Raw genomic sequence first — 18,635 nt, forward strand, 5'->3', positions numbered from 1 at the left:
ATAAAAAGCTAACTGGTTCACTCAAGTCCATCAAGGGAGAAACCCTGTCATCTCTAGGTTAATCTACATGTGATGCCATTTCTATATTCTATGGTTGATTCTAAATTTGTTAAACTGGCTTAGGCAGCCATCCATTTAAAAAACCCTACAAGTAAGTTTTCTTTTCAATATTAGGAAATAATACCCCCAAAGCAACCTGTAATCTACGTTAAATGTATCTTTTGGGATACAAACCAAGTATGGTATACTGAGATTTTGACAACATAAACAGTTGTGAAATTAAGAAATTATTGCTGATTCCCGATTGTATTCATCAGGCAATTTGTGTTACTATTTTGTTGTACGACTTGGCTATCCCGCCAATGTACACAAATGAAAAATCATTAACTGACATGAAAAATGAAGATGCAAATATAAACAAAGTGAGGTGAGGTTTCTGGGAATCACTCTGCTTTGTCACCGTAATGTACTGCAGATCCCAGTTATTCGCACTATCGAGGTTTCACAAAACTTCATTAAGTACAAGTTTCTTTCTGTTGCACCGTGTCTTTAACCCAACAAAACATCCCCAGGCACTATAGAGATATTAGAAAACAATATATGACACCAAACTACATAAAGGAGATATTAGGGCAATCGCCCAAAGCTTGGTCAGAGAGACAGGTTTTAAGGAACATGTTGAGGAAAACTAGAGAGAGGTGGTGAGGTTTAGGAAGGGAATTCCAGAGCTTACATCCAGCAGTTGAAAGCTTGGTCGCCAATCGTGAAGTGATTAAAATCAGGAATGCACAAGAAGCCAGAAGTAGAACTATGCAGATTTCCAATGATTACAGGGCTGGAGAAGATTACAAAGATGGCCATAGAGGAATTTACAAACAAGGGTGAGCATTTTAAAATCAAGACATGCAGGTCAACAAGCACAGGGGTGATAGGTGAACGGGACTTGATGTGAGAAAGGAAACAAGCAGTAAATTTTGGAATAATCAAGCTTATGGAGAGTACATTAAGCCAAGTTGGAAAGGTAACAAAAGCATGATTTTTGAACATTAGATGAACTGGAATAGGGGTAAAGTTAGGTGATGTTACTGAGGTGGAAATAGGTGGTCATAGTGGTGACACACACTTGAGATCAGAAGCTCATCTCATTGGCAAATATAATGCCAAAGTTGTGAACAATCTGGTTTGGTCTCAGATATTTGCCATGAAGGGGGATGGAAATTCTGACTAGGACTCAACTCAATAACCTTGGCTTTCCCATTATTCATAGTGGGAGAAGCAGAGAAAATTCATCTGCAACGACACAGTATAAATTTGTTTTTGCTTCTCAAATGCAACAAAATCTTTTGATTTATTATTGTCACATATTAGTATACAGTGAAAAGTATTGTTTCTTGCGCACTATACAGACAAAGCATACCATTCATAGAGGAGAGTGCGCAGAATGTAGTGTTACGTAACAGGGTGTAGAGAAAGATCAACTTAATGCAAGGTAGGTGCATTCAAAAATCAGATGGCAGCATGGGAGAAGATTGAAAGGGTGCAGAGGAGATTTACAAGGATGTTGCCTGGATTGAGTGGCATGCCTTATGAGCATAGGCTGAGGGAGCTCGGTCTTTTCTCCTTGGAGAGACGTAGGATGAGAGGAGACCTAATAGAGGTATACAAGATGTTGAGAGGCATAGATCGGGTGGACTCTCAGAGGTTTTTTCCCAGGGTGGAAATGGCTGCTACGAGAGGACACAGGTTTAAGGTGCTGGGGGGATAGGTACAGGGGAAATGTTAGGGAGAAGTTTTTCACACAGAGGGTGGTGGGCGAGTGGAATTGGCTGCCGTCAGTGGTGGTGGAGGCAAACTCAATAGGGTCTTTTAAGAGACTCCTGGATGAGTACATGGGACTTAATAGGATGGAGGGTTATAGGTAGGCCTAAAAGGTAGGGATATGTTCGGCACAACTTGTGGGGCCGAAGGGCCTGTTTTGTGCTGTAGTTTTCTATGTTTCTATGTTTAGGCTGTCCTCGAATCAGTTGGTATGTGACCTCAGACCTTTGTATCTTTTTCCCGACAGAAGAAAAAGAAAAAGAGTATGTCCGGGATGCGAGGGGTCCTTAATTATGCTGACTGCTTTGCCGAAGCAGTAGGAAGTGTAGACAAAGTCAATGGATATGAGGCTGGTTTGCGCAAGATTGGGCTACATTCACAACCTTTTGTAGTTTCTTGCGGTCTTGGGCAGAGCAGTAGCCATACCAAGCCATGATACAACCAGAAAGAATGCTTTCTGTGGTGCATCTGTAAAAGTTGGAGAGAGCCATAGCTGATATGCCACATTTCCTTAGTCTTCTGAGAAAGTAGCGGCATTGGTCGGCTCTCTTAACTATAGTGCTGGCATGGGAGGACCATGGCAGGTTGTTGGTGATCTGGACACCTAGAAACTTTCAACCTTTCTACTTTGGCCCCATTGATGTAGACAGGGACATGTCCTCCAATACGCTTCCTGAAGTCAATGACTATCTCCTTCATTTTGTTGACATTGAAGGAGAGATTATTTTTGTCGCACCAGTTCACCAGATTCTCTATCACATTCCAGTACTCTCTCGTGTCATGGTTTGAGATCTGACCCACTACGGTGGTGTTATCAGCAAACTTGAAAATCGAGTTGGAGGGGAATTTGGCCGCACAGTCATAGGTGCATAAGGAGTATAGTAGGGGGCTGAGAACACAGCCTTGTGGAGCACAGGTGTTGAGGATGATCGTGGAGGAAGGGTTGTTGCCTATCCTTACTGAACCTGAACTCAAAATACAATGTACAAAATGTAATCCAAATGCATGATCAATTTTGAATATAATTTCTGCACTGAAAACCATTTACAGGAAATACATCAGCCTTCCAGCTTCTATTACTTTCTGTTTTATTTTTAAAACCAGTTGCCGGTTTAAATGCCACAAATGGATGTTCCACATTCAGTTTAACATTTTAACCACAAAAACATTTACCAAGCATTTTCATCATGCTGATGTTTCTGATGTTAAGTTTAGTAATCCACAAAACAACTTAATTGTCATGCATTTTACTTTCCTGAAAGCACAAGTAAATATTTGTCTTGTACAGCAGTGAAAATAGAATTCCAAGAAATGGTCAGTCAAAACTGAGTGAGGCTTAGTTGGAGTGAACCTTGTCAACAGTGCTTAAGATGTGGAGATGCCGGCGTTGGACTGGGGTAAACACAGTAAGAAGTTTAACAACACCAGGTTAAAGTCCAACAGGTTTATTTGGTAGCAAAAGCCACACAAGCTTTCGAGGCTCTGAGCCCCTTCTTCAGGTGAGTGAGAATTCTGTTCACAAACAGAACTTATAAGACACAGACTCAATTTACATGAATAATGGTTGGAATGCGAATACTTACAACTAATCCAGTCTTTAAGAAACAAAACAATGGGAGTGGAGAGAGCATCAAGACAGGCTAAAAAGATGTGTATTGTCTCCAGACAAGACAGCCAGTGAAACTCTGCAGGTCCACGCAACAGTGCTTAAGAGCATAGATTGGGCTTTCAGATCAAAATGAAATTACCACCTTTGTATGCCAAAGCCTCGATGCACCTTAGAATTAATTAATTGTGGTTAATGGCAATTCTCAAGGGCAATTGCAAATGGACAATAAATTTAGCCTCACCAGCAACGCTCACATCAAAAAGAATTTTTAAAAAAATCAAAGTCTGTCTGATTGTATTCTTGCATTGGCAACCTAGCATGAGAAAAATGTTAAAGTGCGGAGATGCCGGCATTGGACTGGGGTGAACACAGTAACAGTTTTAACAACACCAGGTTCGGTGTTTAGACTTTAACCTGTTGTTAAAACTGTTACTGTAAAAATGTTAAACCCAGAGCACCTAATTTCATCATGCATTTGCACGAAAAATATTGCATCGCTAACTCATCCTTTTCCCACAGCAATATGCTTTAACCTCAATCCCAGAAAAGTGCTGCTTCATCATTTCCCTTTGCAAATATTCTTACATACTCATCAATTCATAGCGCTTGTTAATTTCATCAAATTGTGCTCAATGCCAGGAACTGTGTCAGAGATTTGCAACAAAATAATGAAGTGAAACATGCCACAGGTATAAAAATATTTTGGATTTGTACAGAACAAAGTGCAATTACAACAGCTGTTGTATTCCACACATAGCATAGATCTCTGACTTCAGCACACAGCACAAAGAGCTCTTTTATGTCATTCTAATCACATTGCTGGGCATCAGATTATGTTGGAGAGAATGAATTTGATAAGAGCAGTGCATCATCGCTAACCAGTTTGTCTGTATTTCTTGGGGAGATGGTGGCATAGTGGTAATGTCACTTGACTAGTAATCCACAGGCCTGGGCTAATATTCTGGGCATAGGGGTCCAAATCTCACCATAGTGGGTGATTAATTTAATTCAAATTCATAAAACTAAAGTCTCAGTAATGGTGACCATGATAACCATGCTCAATTGTAAAACCCATCTGTTTCACTAACGTCCCTTAGGGAAGCAAATCTGCATCCTACATGTGGGTCCAGAACCACAGTAATGTGGAGAGGGAACTGCTCTCTGAAACAACCTAACAAACCACTCAGTTCAAAGGCAATAAGGGGAGCAACAAATGCTGGTCTTGCCAATGACACCCACACCCCATGAAAGATTGCATTTTAATTTTTGGGCTATATTAGTCTAATAAAGCGATACACAATAGCCCAACAAGTAAATGCAAGTTTTAAAGAACAGGAAGGTTACTGATGGTAGTCATTCTCTTCAAGTTAATTATTAGGATTACACAATTAATGTTCATGATGTTACTTTCAAACTTCTGTTGCACCCACAACTGAATTGCCAGCATTAAATAATTTGCTAAGATTGGATGAACAGTGTCCTTGCGGGTTTCACAATTTACAGTGCTGACAGCACGCCTTTACCTTAAAATCTAATGGATATAATTTATCAGGTAAACATGTTGGCTTCAGACTAAAGTGTTTTAGTTTCAGATGTCACAATTTGACAGATGTTTTCGCTGTATCACAGTAAGCGATTACGAAGTATTCACTCCCAGTGCACTGGCATTAAAAACTCGATTTCACATTACTAATCTAACTCAGTCTAGCCCAATTACTTGAGATATTCAATTACATAATATGAAGCACTCTGTACACATCAAACCATTAGCTCTGAACAGTAGAATAAAGCTCCTGTATTTTCTCCTTCATCAGCCAATAAGCTGTTAAACCAGAGTCCGTCTGTGTGTTTTTACATTGAATCGCCTTACACGTTACTAAAAATGCAATTGTGTATATATAAAAAAATTGTGTATATATATTTTTTCTGGTCCTGCGCGATTTATTCACAAAGAGTGCCCAATATATTATTCAGAGTTGGACCTTAACTGGTTAATGACCCCTATCAAAAAATATATTAATAAAAACTTCAGCCCGTAGAGTTTCCAGTGACAGTATCGGAAAACTATCAGTAAAGATAATGAATGCAGTGGGGCTTCAAGCAAATCTAGAAGGGGATGATTTATTGACACTGCACGATTTTGATCACACGGGCTCCCCGAATCCAAAAATCAGAAAGTACAGACAAATACATCCAGATTGAAACATAAAGGCACATCCGTCTGCAAATGTACTGCGGGGCTAATTCAATCCAAGTTACAGCACAGTGGCATTGGCTCCAAAACAGGGGAGTGCAGCAAATCCTGAACGGGTTTCCTTTCAGCTGTTAGCTTTCACTAAGTATTTTAAAAAAATACAAGCCGCATCGCGTTTCAAAGCGGCTTCCTTAGCATATTTCCGATATTACATTGCCGATGAAACAAAAATGGTGGCGAAGTTTCAACCCAGAGTAGTGTGGAGTGTAAAGGTGTCCAGGAGCTCGCACCACGGACAGGTGCAATGTAATCCCAATGGACGCTATAATTGGGTGTATGGGAGCAAAGACAAGGCATTCCTGCTTCTCGAGCCTAGGGGTGCACCTTACCTTCCGCTCGGGAGCGGAGCTCTGCCATAGTCTTTCGAACCGGCGGCATCTTCCCGGAATGAGTCAGTTCATCGTACGACAGACAGAACACAAACTCCTCCGTGCAGTTAAAGGGCGGCGGGGTCAGTCTGAGCAGAGTGGCTGCTCCCTCTGTGTGAGAGTGAGTGAGTGAGTGAATGAGACGGGGCGCGCAGCCGCACAGCGCTCCAGCCCGCCCCCACATCCGAGCCTGCCCGCGGAGCGCGCGAGCTCGAGCCCAGCCAGAGCGCGCGAGCTCAGAGCGTTCTAACACGCCGCGCGCCACCCGGGCAACGTTCCATTCCACGGGGACAACTCGCCCCCATTCCAAACACACCCCCGCCCGCCTTGTGCAACACAGTGTGCAGAAGCGGAACAGACCCATTATCCTAGCCGGGGAAAAGCCCAGCCCTTTCACCGTTCACTGTCAGCTTCTCTACCCCCTCTCCGCTTGTCTCGATGGGTGTCCGGGGACATCCCTTCTGGTCGGAAGCTTTTTTTTTGCGCTCCCAGCATCGAAGTGCAAACATGTGAATATCTCATTAACATTTCCAAACAAAGCAAACAGCGCCTGGCTGAAAAAAATGTTTGATCTGAACTGAAATACCTGCGTTGAGATTATTAATTACTGAAAACAAATATCCGCATGGAATTGTTAATGAGGTTCTATAGACGGAACTGCGAGACGTTAAATGGAGAGAACATCGGAACAAGAGTAAACCATTCAGCCTCTGGGGCATGTCGCGCCCATTTAAGGAGATCAGCTGAGGCTGACTCATAATTCCCTCCTTGACATTATATACCTTAACAGCCTAAGCCAAGATCATTCATTAATTAAGTTAGCATCAACCTTTTTTTGTAGAAGAGATTTCCTAACTTCTATTACCTTTTTGTATCCTTCATGGAATTTGAGCTTTGCTGCCAATGCCAGTATTTATTGCCTGATAAGCCTTAATCGCCCTTGAAGTGGTGATGGTGAGCTGCCTTCTTGAACTGCCGTCCATGTAGTGTAGGCAGAGCACAGTGATATTATGAAGGCTGTGATTTTGATTCAGTGACAGTGAAAGAATGGTGATTATAGTTCAAAGTCAGAAGGATGAGTGACTTATTTAAGGGAAACTTGCAGGTGGTGGTGTTACCATGGGTCTGCTGCCCATGTCCTTCTAAGTGGTAAAATCAGTGTGGGTTAGGTGGATTGGGCATGGTTTATTGGTGGATTTGTTCATTGTCTCTTAGTGCCCCAAGATTTGTAGGTTAGATCTCTTCTCGGACTTTAGGTTACGATCTAGCGTCCGATCGAGCCCAAGATGTCTCTTGGGTCCTGATTGTTTCCCTTGTGTGGGTATTCAATTGGATTTTTGGAACAAGTAAGGAATGGATTTAGGTCTGCCTGGTCCATTCTGAGCTTTGTAACTTTAAGAATGGAGTAAAAAAATGTTTTAATGGAATAGCTGCAGTAAATGTGTGGGGTTATGAGGATAGGGTGAGGGAGAGGGCCTGGGTGAGATACTCTGTCAGAGAGTCGGTGTAGATTTGATGGGTCAAATATCGTCCTTCTGCACTGTAGGGATTCTATGCTCAAGGGTTTGGAAGGTACTGTCAAAGGAGCCTTGTTGAGCTGCTGTTGTACATCTTCTAGTTAGTACACACAGCTGCTACTCTGACCCTGGGGGGGAGTAAGTGAAAGGATGGTATTTTATGCAGTTTCCCATGATGAGGTGTAGTAATGGAGGACAATTAATCTGGATGGTGCTGGTGGGGCCTGCAATGGGAAGGCACATGAGTGGGGGGGTTGGGGGGGGTCCTCTCGTTCAAGGGTGCACTGAGATCTAATCTGCCTTTTTTGCCAATCTTCCCTAACTCCCCTTCTCTGTGACCCCACCCCACAAAACCCTTCCTGCCATCAGTCTTGAGTCCAATGTTCCAACAACGATCCAGGACTTGAGTGTCTTTCCTGCAGCAGCTAATGCTTCCCCAATGGCTCTGCTGAACAAATTAAATTCCAGCCTCTGATTGGCTGGCAGCACATGGTGGGCAGGACTTTAGCCCCGGGGTCCTTTGATCGTGGTAATAGGGCTGCTGATGACTTGGCTTGACTGGCACGTAATATTGGCGGACCTGAAGAGGAAGCAACCTGAGTGTCTCGCTGGCTGTCCAAGTAGCAGCTGAGACTCCTGTCATCTTCATAAAATCCCCTTCCCCAATGTTTCAGGTGGTGTATGGGGTGCCGATAAAGTGGGTTGCATTGTCGTGGATGATGTTGATCTTCATGAGTGTTATTGGAGCTGCACTCATGCAGGCAAGTGGAGAGTACTCCATCACATCACTTCTCCAGAGGTAGCAAGTTCCACATTCTCACCACTCCATGAGTAAAGAAGTTTCCTCTGAGTTCCATATTTGAGTTATTGGTGACTATTTTACACTGATGGTTAGTAGTATAAGAATGGGAGTAGAGCACTTAGTCCCTAAAGGTTGCGCATTTGTGTGAAATGCTAGTGTGTTTGGAAAATAAGAATCTAATCTAAAGGGATCAAGGTACAAATACAAATATTCTAATCACTACTAGTAATGCTGGTTAATAATGTCATAACAAAAGCAAACCAATCACATCCCACAAGTGAAAATACTCTGGGCTTGATTTAAACTCGAAGTAAAAAGATCATGAGTGAATTAAAATCAGTGTTTACTGGAATGGCCTATGTGCTTTTGAGGAAAAAGCTATGGGCTGAATTTTACAGGGAGAGGTTTTACTGCTTGTAAGTTAACTGACTTTATAAAAGACTGTCCCGCCATGAGAATATGCTGGGGCAGCCTTCATGAAGTAATTATGGGATTTCCATCCCTCAGGGAAAGGAAGTCCCGTCCTTGAGAGCTGCCTGTCAGTCTGATTAGTCAACAGCTGAGTAGTCCCAGCAGCACCAGAATTCAGTAGTGGCCATTGCTGGAACTACAAGCAGTCCAGAAGAGAAAATCCATGAGACTGGACATTAGAGGTAAGTCTGGGGTGCTTGGTTGGGGACCTTAGAAGGGGGTTTGGGAGGTTATGGGGTGAGTCACAAGGAGGTGGTGTGCCTCGATGGGGACAAGCAGCCGAGATAGTGAAGTAGAGGGCTGGCCTCGTTCATTTCACCTTCCTCAGCTGCATCTATTATTGTGGCAGGACTGGAAATGGGCAGTTAACTGGCCATTAATTGCCCAGTTAAAGGCCTCAATAGGTCTAAGGGTGACAGGCTGACTGATGCCTTACCTGTCCATTTTATTATGGGGGACAGCTTGGGGGTGGGCAGGAAGGGATAGTCACCTGTTGTATTTTACATGTGCACTCCCCTACTCACAATCAAATACACTGGTTGATGTGGCATAAAATTCTCCCCATATTTTGTGTTTTGGCAACGAATTCCTTTAAGTACTAGGTTTCTCTGGAAGATTATTTTATGTAAAAACAACTTGTTTTCAGCATCTGATCATGTGACCAAGCTGCCAGGAGATAAACTATAGTTAATAGGGTAAACAAGAAGTTAATTACAGGGTGTAGTAGATTCCTGTATGTGATTCTGTTTTCAAGCAGTTTCCTTTAGAATAAGATGGCTGCAGGGAACATCTCTCAGCCGAATTTGATTTAAAATTTGTGTGCTGGTTAAAAACATGATAATGGAATGACTCTTTTAACAGTGAGTTGGACTACTGAAATAGCCAAGCTGAGAAGGGAGAGATTGGGAGTTCCCAGATGCAAGACTCCAGATTTAAAGAACATTAGACCCACAGGAGATTTTCCCCCCAAAGTGGCTACGCTTAAAACATTGACGACACATGGTTGTATTATCCAGTTCAGAAGTCTACAACCATGTGATAGTTGGAGGACATTTGAATGGACAACCTTGCCAGAAGTAGGCAGAGCCCTCAAGAAATCTCAACCTTATGCTGATCTTTGAAATATGTGTTTAATCATCCAATTTCTAATGAACATCTGACTTGCCTCTTGGCTCCAACCTATCCCTGACCTTCCATTCTGCTGCATCCCCCTCTCCAACTGTATAATTCATTACATTTCTATCCCTGTTCAATTCTGTAGAAGGGTCACATGGATTTGGAAGGATCATAAAGAGGGTCTTTCTCTTTCCACAGATGCTGCCAGACCTGCTGAGTTTATCCAGCAATTTCTGCTTTTAGAAATATAAAAGTAGCTATGTTCATTGTACTTCTAATACCTTTAAGGTAACCTTGGCCCATACCCTTAGTATAGAATGCCAGCAAACAGAGGTTGTACGTTGCGTATGCGCGTCAGGACAATAAGGAAGTCCCAATACGGACATGTGCACTGAAAGCATGTCATGTTCAAAGATCTGATCCATTGATTTGATTTGATTTAACATTGTCACATGTATGAGTATACAATGAAAAGTATTGTTTCTTGCACGCTATACAGACAAAGCATACCGTTCATAGAGAAGGAAATGAGAGAGTGCAGAATGTAGTGTTATAGTTATAGCTAGGGTGTAGAGAAAGATCAACTTAATACAAGGTAGGCCCATTCAAAAATCTGATGGCAGCAGAAGAAGCTGTTCCTGTTGGTACATGACCAATACCTTTGTATTTGTTCCCAACGGAAGAAGATGGAAGAGAGAATGTCTGGGCTGCTTTGCCGAGGCAGCGGGAAGTGTATGCAGAGTCGATGGATGGGAGACTGGTTTGCGTGATGGATTGGGCTACATTCACAACCTTTTGTAGTTTCGTGCGGTCTTGGGCAGAGCAGGAGCCAGACAAGCTGTGATACAATCAGAAAGAATGCTTTCTATGGTGCATCTGTAAACGTTGACGAGAGTCATAGCTGACATGCCAAATTTCCTTCACCTTCTGAGAAAGTAGAAGCGTTGGTGGACTTTCTTAACTATAGTGTCGGCACAAGGGGGGTGACTAGGATAGATTGTTGGTGATCTGGACACCTAAAAACTTGAAGCTTTCGACCCATTTCTACTTCATCCCCATTGATGTAGATAGGGGCATGTTCTTCACTACGCTTCCTGAAGTCAGTGACTATCTCCATTTTGTTGACATTGAGGGAGAGGTTATTGTCTTTGCACCAGTTCACCAGGTTCTCTATCATTCCTGTACTCTGTCTTGTCATTGTTTGAGATCTGACCCACTACGGGTGGTGTCATTAACGAACTTGAAAATTGAGTTGGAGGGAAATTTGGCCACACAGTCATAAGGAGTATAGTAAGGGGCTGAGAACACAGCCTTATGGGGCACCGCTGTTGAGAATCATTGTGGAGGAGGTGTTGTTGCCTATCCTTACTGATTGTGGTCTGTGAGTTAGGAAGTTCAGGATTCAGTTGCAGAGGGAGGAGCCGAGGCCCAGGCCATGGAATTTAGAGATAGATCCTGTCATTTCCTGCAATCGCTGAGCTGAAGCAGCTGAACGCAAATCAAAGAGACAGTGCTAATCTGGCCTGCTTGCCCCAATATTCGGTCAGTATTTGTGCCTGATTATTTGCACGTTTTTTTCCTTCCAGAATCAGCGAGGAGAGGCAGGAGACATACTTGGGATGAATTTTTAGGTGGGCTAATCTTTTTTTCGTGGTGTTTTTAATGTTTAAAAAGGACATAAGAAAGATACATTTGGTTTGTCATGTGACTGTTAAGAACTATAATGGATAGAGAAGATTTGCAGTGTGTTGGGGTTTTTTCAGAGGCTAAGTATTGAGCTTAACATTAGCTAATACAAAGACTCGCGACAGTATCCTGGTGAAAGATGTTTCTTTATTGACCAAGGTACGCTGCGAGAAAAGGATTGGGCAATCCAACACTTATTTGAAGTTACACCGCATTGGCAATATAATTATACAATTTCCAAAAGTCATTCTACACGCCCACTGGCTCATCCCACTCAGAAACGAACCAATCATCATTAGTACAGGTCAATCATCATTAGTAAACGTCATATACCTTGCCCAATTACATTTATTCTCTGACAGCATGGGAACAGTGGTAACAAGTGATTTCTGACTGTCTTTCCCATGGCTACTGTTATTGCTCCAGGCCATCTTATCTGGTTGAAGGCTTTGTCTATTCGTTAAGGTGTCTGAGATTACTCGCTTTGTCCTTGGCTTATGAATTTTCTATTCATAAGGACTGTGTAGAATCCATGCTGATAAAAGCTATGCTTCTGTGAGTGTATTATAAAGAATGTGGTTCACTTTACTTGACTATTTTCCCATGATGCCTTAGAATTCTGTCATTAGCCAAGCTGTATGCTTTTTCAATAATCCATTTTTCAGAAATGCATGTTTAAATTCTCTAACTATAGTCATATGTGTTTCTATGCAGACAGTATCTCTGAAAAATATATGTATAAGGCAGTCTGTGATTCCTATCCTAAGTTAATCCACTCTGTTTTAATAGTCTTTATCAGTGTTGTAGTACAAAGATATTTTGAATCCTTCTAACAGACTGTACATAATAAGCTTCAGCTAAAGTACATTTGGATTTTGCGATGTATTTTAAGCTGTGTTGTTTAAGAGTCTCCCTGATGTTCTGTAATACTTACAAGCCTCAGTGATTACTTCAAATGCTTTAGGAAAGTTTAATGCCTCAGTTTATGCATGGAAGTCTCATGTAAGCAGGAGTGAATTATCTCTCTGACAGGTATTGTAGAATCCTCCCCAAGTGAAGAGGATCTCCAAGAAGATCACGCATATCAACGCAGACATCAAGTTTCTACAAAGATGCAAGAAAGCAGACAAGATACTGAAAGGACTACGGATCACGAATCCACTCAGGTCAACCTATAACACAGACTATGCTGAGAGACTTTGCCGTCGCACCTCTCTCACACTCCTCAACCACCTCATACACCAGCTCTACAGCAAACGCCGCAGCCTGGAAACCAAGAGAGAATCCATATTCTCAACTTGCGCTCAGGACGCAGACCAGCTGTGAAACTCTGCCAAGCAGACGAGACAAAGGAACTACACCATTTACATGCACACCAAGAACAGGAAACTTGAGAAACTCGGCATCACCACCAGCAGCAACCAAGCCTCCCCTGGTACCACAGTAGAAAACAGTACCACTGCAGGGAAGTCCATTGTCAACTTGTCGGACTACACACTTCGACCAGATGAAATCGAAGTTCTCAGCCGAGGGCTCAATTTTTGCCCCACCACCAAAATAGACCCCATCAGTCTCGCAGCAGACACAGAGGAATTCATCAGGCGAATGAGGCTGCGGGAGTTCTTCCACAAACCCCAAGAGGCCAACAGCGAACACAATGAGACAGCCAATGAACTGGAACAACCGACAGAGAGATCCGCAGTGCAGCAACCAAAGTGGAAAGAGTCAAATTGGACTCCTCCGGAAGGCCGCTGCCCTCGACTTGACATGTACGCCCAAGCCATCAGGAGGTGCGTCAACACCAAATTCATCAGCCGCACTCACAAGACAGCCCCAAACATCACCCAAGCACAACGCAATGCCATCCACGCTCTCAAGACCAACCGCAACATTGTCATCAAACCAGCAGACAAAGGAGGGGCCATCATCATACTGAACAGAACAGATTACTGCAAAGAAGTGTACCGACAACTGAACAACGAGGAACACTACATACAGTTACCCACAGATCCGACCAAAGAACACACCCGTCAACTCAATACTCTGATCAAGACCTTTGATCCGGATCTTCAGAGCACCCTCTGTGCTCTCATCCCACGTACTCCCCCCGTTGGAGATCACTACTGCCTCCCGAAGATACACAAGGCAAACACACCCGGCCGTCCCATCGTATCGGGCAATGGGACCCTGCGCGAGAACCCCTGCGGCTATGTCGAGGTCATCCTGAAACCCATTGTACAAAGAACCCCCAGCTTTTGTCGCAACACTACGGACTTCCTACAGAAACTCAGCACACATGGAGCAGTTGAACCAGGAGCACTCCTCGTCACAATGGATGTCTCGGCACTCTACACCAGCATCCTCCACGATGATGGCATCGCTGCAACGGTCTCAGTACTCAACGCCGACAACTGCCAGTTTCCAGATGCAATTTTACAACTCATCCGCTTCATCCTGGACCACAATGTCTTCACCTTCAACAACCAGTTCTTCATCCAGAAAAAACAGAACAGCCATGGGGACCAAATTCACACCTCAATATGCCAACATCTTCACGCACAGGTTCAAACAAGACTTCTTCACCGCACAGGACCTTCAACCGATGCTATACACTAGATAGATCGATGACATTTTCTTCCTTTGGACTCATGGTGAACAATCACTGAAACAACTATATGATGACATCAACAAGCTCCATCCCACCATCAGACTCCCCATGGACTACTCTCCGGAATCGGTTGCATTCTTGGACACACACATCTCCATTAAGGACAGTCACCTCAGCACCTCACTGTACCGCAAGCCCACGGATAACCTCACGATGCTCCACTTCTCCAGCTTCCACCCTAAACACGTTAAAGAAGCCATCCCCTATGGACAAGCCCTCCGTATACACAGGATCTGCTTGGATGAGGAGGATCGCAACAGACACATCCAGACGCTGAAAGATGCCCTCATAGGAACAGGATATGGCGCTTGACTCATCGATCAACAGTTCCGACGCGCCACAGCGAAAAACCGCACTGACCTCCTCAGAAGACAAACATGGGGTACGGTGGACAGAGTACCCTTCGTCGTCCAGTACTTCCCCGGAGCGGAGAAGCTATGGCGTCTCCTCCGGAGCCTTCAACATGTCATTGCTGAAGACGAACATCTTGCCAAGGCCATCCCCACACCCCCACTTCTTGCCTTCAAACAACCGCACAGCCTCAAACAGACCATTGTCTGCAGCAAACTACCCAGCCTTCAGGAGAACAGTGACCATGACACCACACAACCCTGCCACAGCAACCTCTGCAAGACGTGCCGGAACATCGACACGGATGCCATCATCTCACGTGAGAACACCGGCTACCAGGTACACGGTACCAACTTTTGCAACTCGGCCAACATTGTCTACCTGATACGCTGCAGCAAAGGATGTCCCGAGGCATGGTACATTGGGGAAACCATGCAGACTCTACGACAATCACCAGGCAAGACTGTTCTCTTCCTGTGGGGGAGCACTTCAGCGGTCACGGGCATTCAGCCTCTGATCTTCGGGTAAGCGTTCTCCAAGGCGGCCTACACGACAGCGCAGAATCGCTGAACAGAAACTGATAGCCAAGTTCCGCACACATGAGGACGGCCTAAACCGGGATCTTGGATTTATGTCACACTATCAGTAACCCCCACAGCTTGCCTCCTGGACTTGCAGAATCTCACTGGCTGTCCTGTCTGGAGACAATACACATCTCTTTAACCTGTGCTTAATGCTCCCTCCACTCATATTGTCTGTATCTTTAAGACCTGGTTGGCTATAGAGATTCACATTCTAATCAGTATTCTGTAACTTGATTTTGTGTCTCTGTATGCCCTGTTTGAGAGCAGATATCCACTCCATCTGATGAAGGAGCTGCACTCCGAAAGCTAATGGCATTTGCTACCAAATAAACCTGTTGGACTTTAACCTGGTGTTGTTAAAACTCTTAAGGTATTGTAGAATGCAGTGCAGATTGAAAATCTAGAGTCATATCCCACTACCACAGGTACATCATACTTTTAGCTTGACTTCTTCAAAGCACTTCGATTCTTTTAAAGCTTTGACATAGGCACAGAGTTCATGAGAGAAAAGTCAGGCTACATGTAAAATGTACAATTAATATGTCCAAACGCTCCCCTCTCCTTCCCTTCCCCTCCCCTCCTTACACTTCCCCATGTACCTCCCTCCCTCTCTTGCTTCATTGTTTACAAAAATACAACAGAGCCGTTGTGTTAAAGTTTAAAAATATTTTGATCATTGTGGTAAAGTGAAAAGGTATCTTTTATTGCAAGAAATTTGGGGTAATTAAACAAAATGTCATACTGCAGCTGCTAATGTTAAATGTTTAATTAAATGTTAACATGGTTACAAAATTTGTATCTATAAAATTATTTTTGTTAAATCTTTTCCATTAAACTTTACAAAATTCTGCAAATGCTTTATTGAAACATCAAAACACAACATTTAAATAGGAGATATTTATAACTGAATAGCATAATTCCATAATTCAAGTAAACGAGACAGAAGAATACTAATGATAAACACATGGTGGTTTAGATTTTCCAAGGCCCAATATGTGAACTCTCCTTTTCTCAATTTCATGGAATAAGGAATCCAAATCATGGTTCGAGAAGTTCTGACCTCTCTTCTTCCCAATTCCATTTTCAGTTTCCAGATTCTAAATGTAAACATACAGACACTTTTAAGCATGCCACATATAAAGTTATATAACAATATAACGCAAGTTTAAATCATAGTTTCACAGATATAAAACAATAACAAAACCTATGTTCACTTATACAAATTAAATAATAATCATCTTCAATCATAAAAATAAAATTAAGAGTTACACTTTAAGTGAGCCGATAACAATAGGATTATTGTTAATAGGCTTAACTGCTTGAAAGAATAACAATAAACACCCATAAAAAAACTTCAATATGCCTTAAAATAGCTGGTAATCCTTTTGATCTCTCTCCTTTCACTTTAAAACTGCTGTTTCAAAGCTTGACCTTAATGGATGTTCCCAATCTGACCCTGTCATAAGTGGGTGCGGCCAGACTCCTCCTGTGTCGTGCTGGGGCCTGCGGAGATTATCTTTGTTTATCTTGGTATCTTGCGGAGATACCAAATAAACCTGTTGGACTTTAACCTGGTGTTGTGAGACTTCTTACCATATTCACCCCAGTCCAACGCCGGCATCTCCACATCGAGATTATCTAACTGCAGGCTGCTGCTCCAATTGGGACTTTAATCTAGATTGTTAAACAGAGGTAAATTCACAAGGAATTCCCCTATTTCTGGCGGCTTCTGGCTTTCAACCACTAGGAGGAAGATATGGGCATAACTATTTAAGATAGAGTGTAGTTATTAGTATTCATGTTCTTTAATTTTTGTACAGTTAAATTATTTTGTTTTAAACTTTGAACCTTGTGGATTGTTCCGTTTTCACTAAAAAGCTGGGTTTTCAGATTTCCAAGAACAAACGTTACTGGTCGCTACCAAGATCTTTTTTTTAAATTCATTCGTGGGACGTCGGTGTCACTGGCTGGCCAGCATATATTGCCCATTCCTAGTTGCCCTTGACAAGGTGCTGGTGAGCTGCCTTCCTGAATCGCTACAGTCCACGTGGTGTGGGTTGACCCACAATGCTGTTAGAGAAGGTATTCCAGGATTGGGAACCATCTGACAAAATGATTTAAATTGTTAACTTTGGACGGTTCTGCCAGTTTTACACTCATGGGTACGCTGAAAGATTTAGAAGGAAAACTTCAATGTAGCCATTTCAAACACCCAGACCAAGCTCTGCACTGTATACATCCCACAACCTTCCCCATCCCCCACCTCCAACTAAGCACCCTTCCTCCAAAAGTATTCCACGTCCCTCAACTGCATGGGATTGCCCACTCCCCGATTTGACATCCGACCGACTGGGATAACCCCACACTGGCCTGACCTACCCCTGCACAACACCCCCACCCCAACCCGACACCCCACTCCCCCATATCTGGATCCAAACCAGCACCTTCCCCATGTCTGGACCCAACATGCCCTCCAATGTCCAAACCCCCCCTTCAGTATACGCCCCACTCTTGCTGATGTCTAATCCCCACTTCATTGTCCGTCCCATCATTGATGTCCAACACCTGTCTAGCTGATGTATGACTCTTCATTGATATCTGCCTCCCTTCCTCCCCACCCACTGATGTCTGCCTCCTTCCCTGCCCACTAATTTCCAACCACCCCACCGATGTCAGCCTTCCCCATCCCACTAATATCCGACCACCCCATCGATGTCTGCCCTTCCCCCCCCACCCCATCACATCCAAGCAAGTTGATGTCTTGAACACCTGCCGATATCCAAACTTAATCTTCCAATGTCCAAAGCCCTACCCCAACGTCCTATTCACTTACCTTAGAAACTTACTGCCTTGCTTTCAAATGGTCCCTTCAAACTCACCTGCTTTATGGGCAGCTGGTGCCATAAAAAGGGGCCGTGTTCTTCACTCTGCTCCTTTAACATTTTGCTGCTGGAGCCACTGACTCCCTTCACTTCTTCAGTCTCACCTGGCCTGTGTCAGGAAAGTTGGGTGATACCGGGACTTTGCCACTCCATAGCAACTTAACCACAATCTGCTGCTGATTGCCACTCTGAGGAAGTTCCGGGCCAAACTCTCTCTATCCACTCTGTGAAAACCTTTCATAATTTTAAAGATCTCTATTAGATCATCCTTCAACTTTCTTTTCTCAAAAGAGGAAGAGACCCAGCCTGACAATCTTTTATGATATGTATATATATATATATATACACATATATAAAACCATTCATTTCTGGTACCATCCTTATAATTTTTTTCTGCATCCTTTCCAGTCCCTCTATAATTGAAACACAAAACTTTGGAAATACACAGCAGGACTGGCAGCATCTGTGGAAAGAGAAGCTGAACTAATGGATGGTCTTTTCTCTGCCTT

The 18,635-nt window shown here is 43.3% G+C and overlaps 1 protein-coding gene across 6 annotated transcripts in view; it reads right to left on the reverse strand.

Annotated features, from left to right (window-relative positions):
• Positions 1-6,847, reverse strand: part of atp8a1 (ATPase phospholipid transporting 8A1) — a 369,658-nt gene extending 362,811 nt beyond the window's left edge. For 4 of the 6 annotated variants that reach the window (XM_078216784.1, XM_078216762.1, XM_078216795.1 and 1 more), the window contains exon 1: positions 6,636-6,847. In XM_078216784.1, coding sequence (XP_078072910.1) covers positions 6,636-6,807 — 172 coding nt within the window. In that variant the 5' untranslated portion in view covers positions 6,808-6,847. Of the gene's footprint in view, positions 1-6,010; positions 6,218-6,635 lie in introns of those variants that run through there. The other 2 variants (XM_078216803.1, XM_078216811.1) reach the window with 2 other exon arrangements.
• Positions 6,848-18,635: the final 11,788 nt, after the last annotated feature.

Source organism: Mustelus asterias, chromosome 1 (assembly GCF_964213995.1).
Source record: "Mustelus asterias chromosome 1, sMusAst1.hap1.1, whole genome shotgun sequence".
Taxonomy (NCBI): Eukaryota; Metazoa; Chordata; class Chondrichthyes; order Carcharhiniformes; family Triakidae; genus Mustelus; species Mustelus asterias.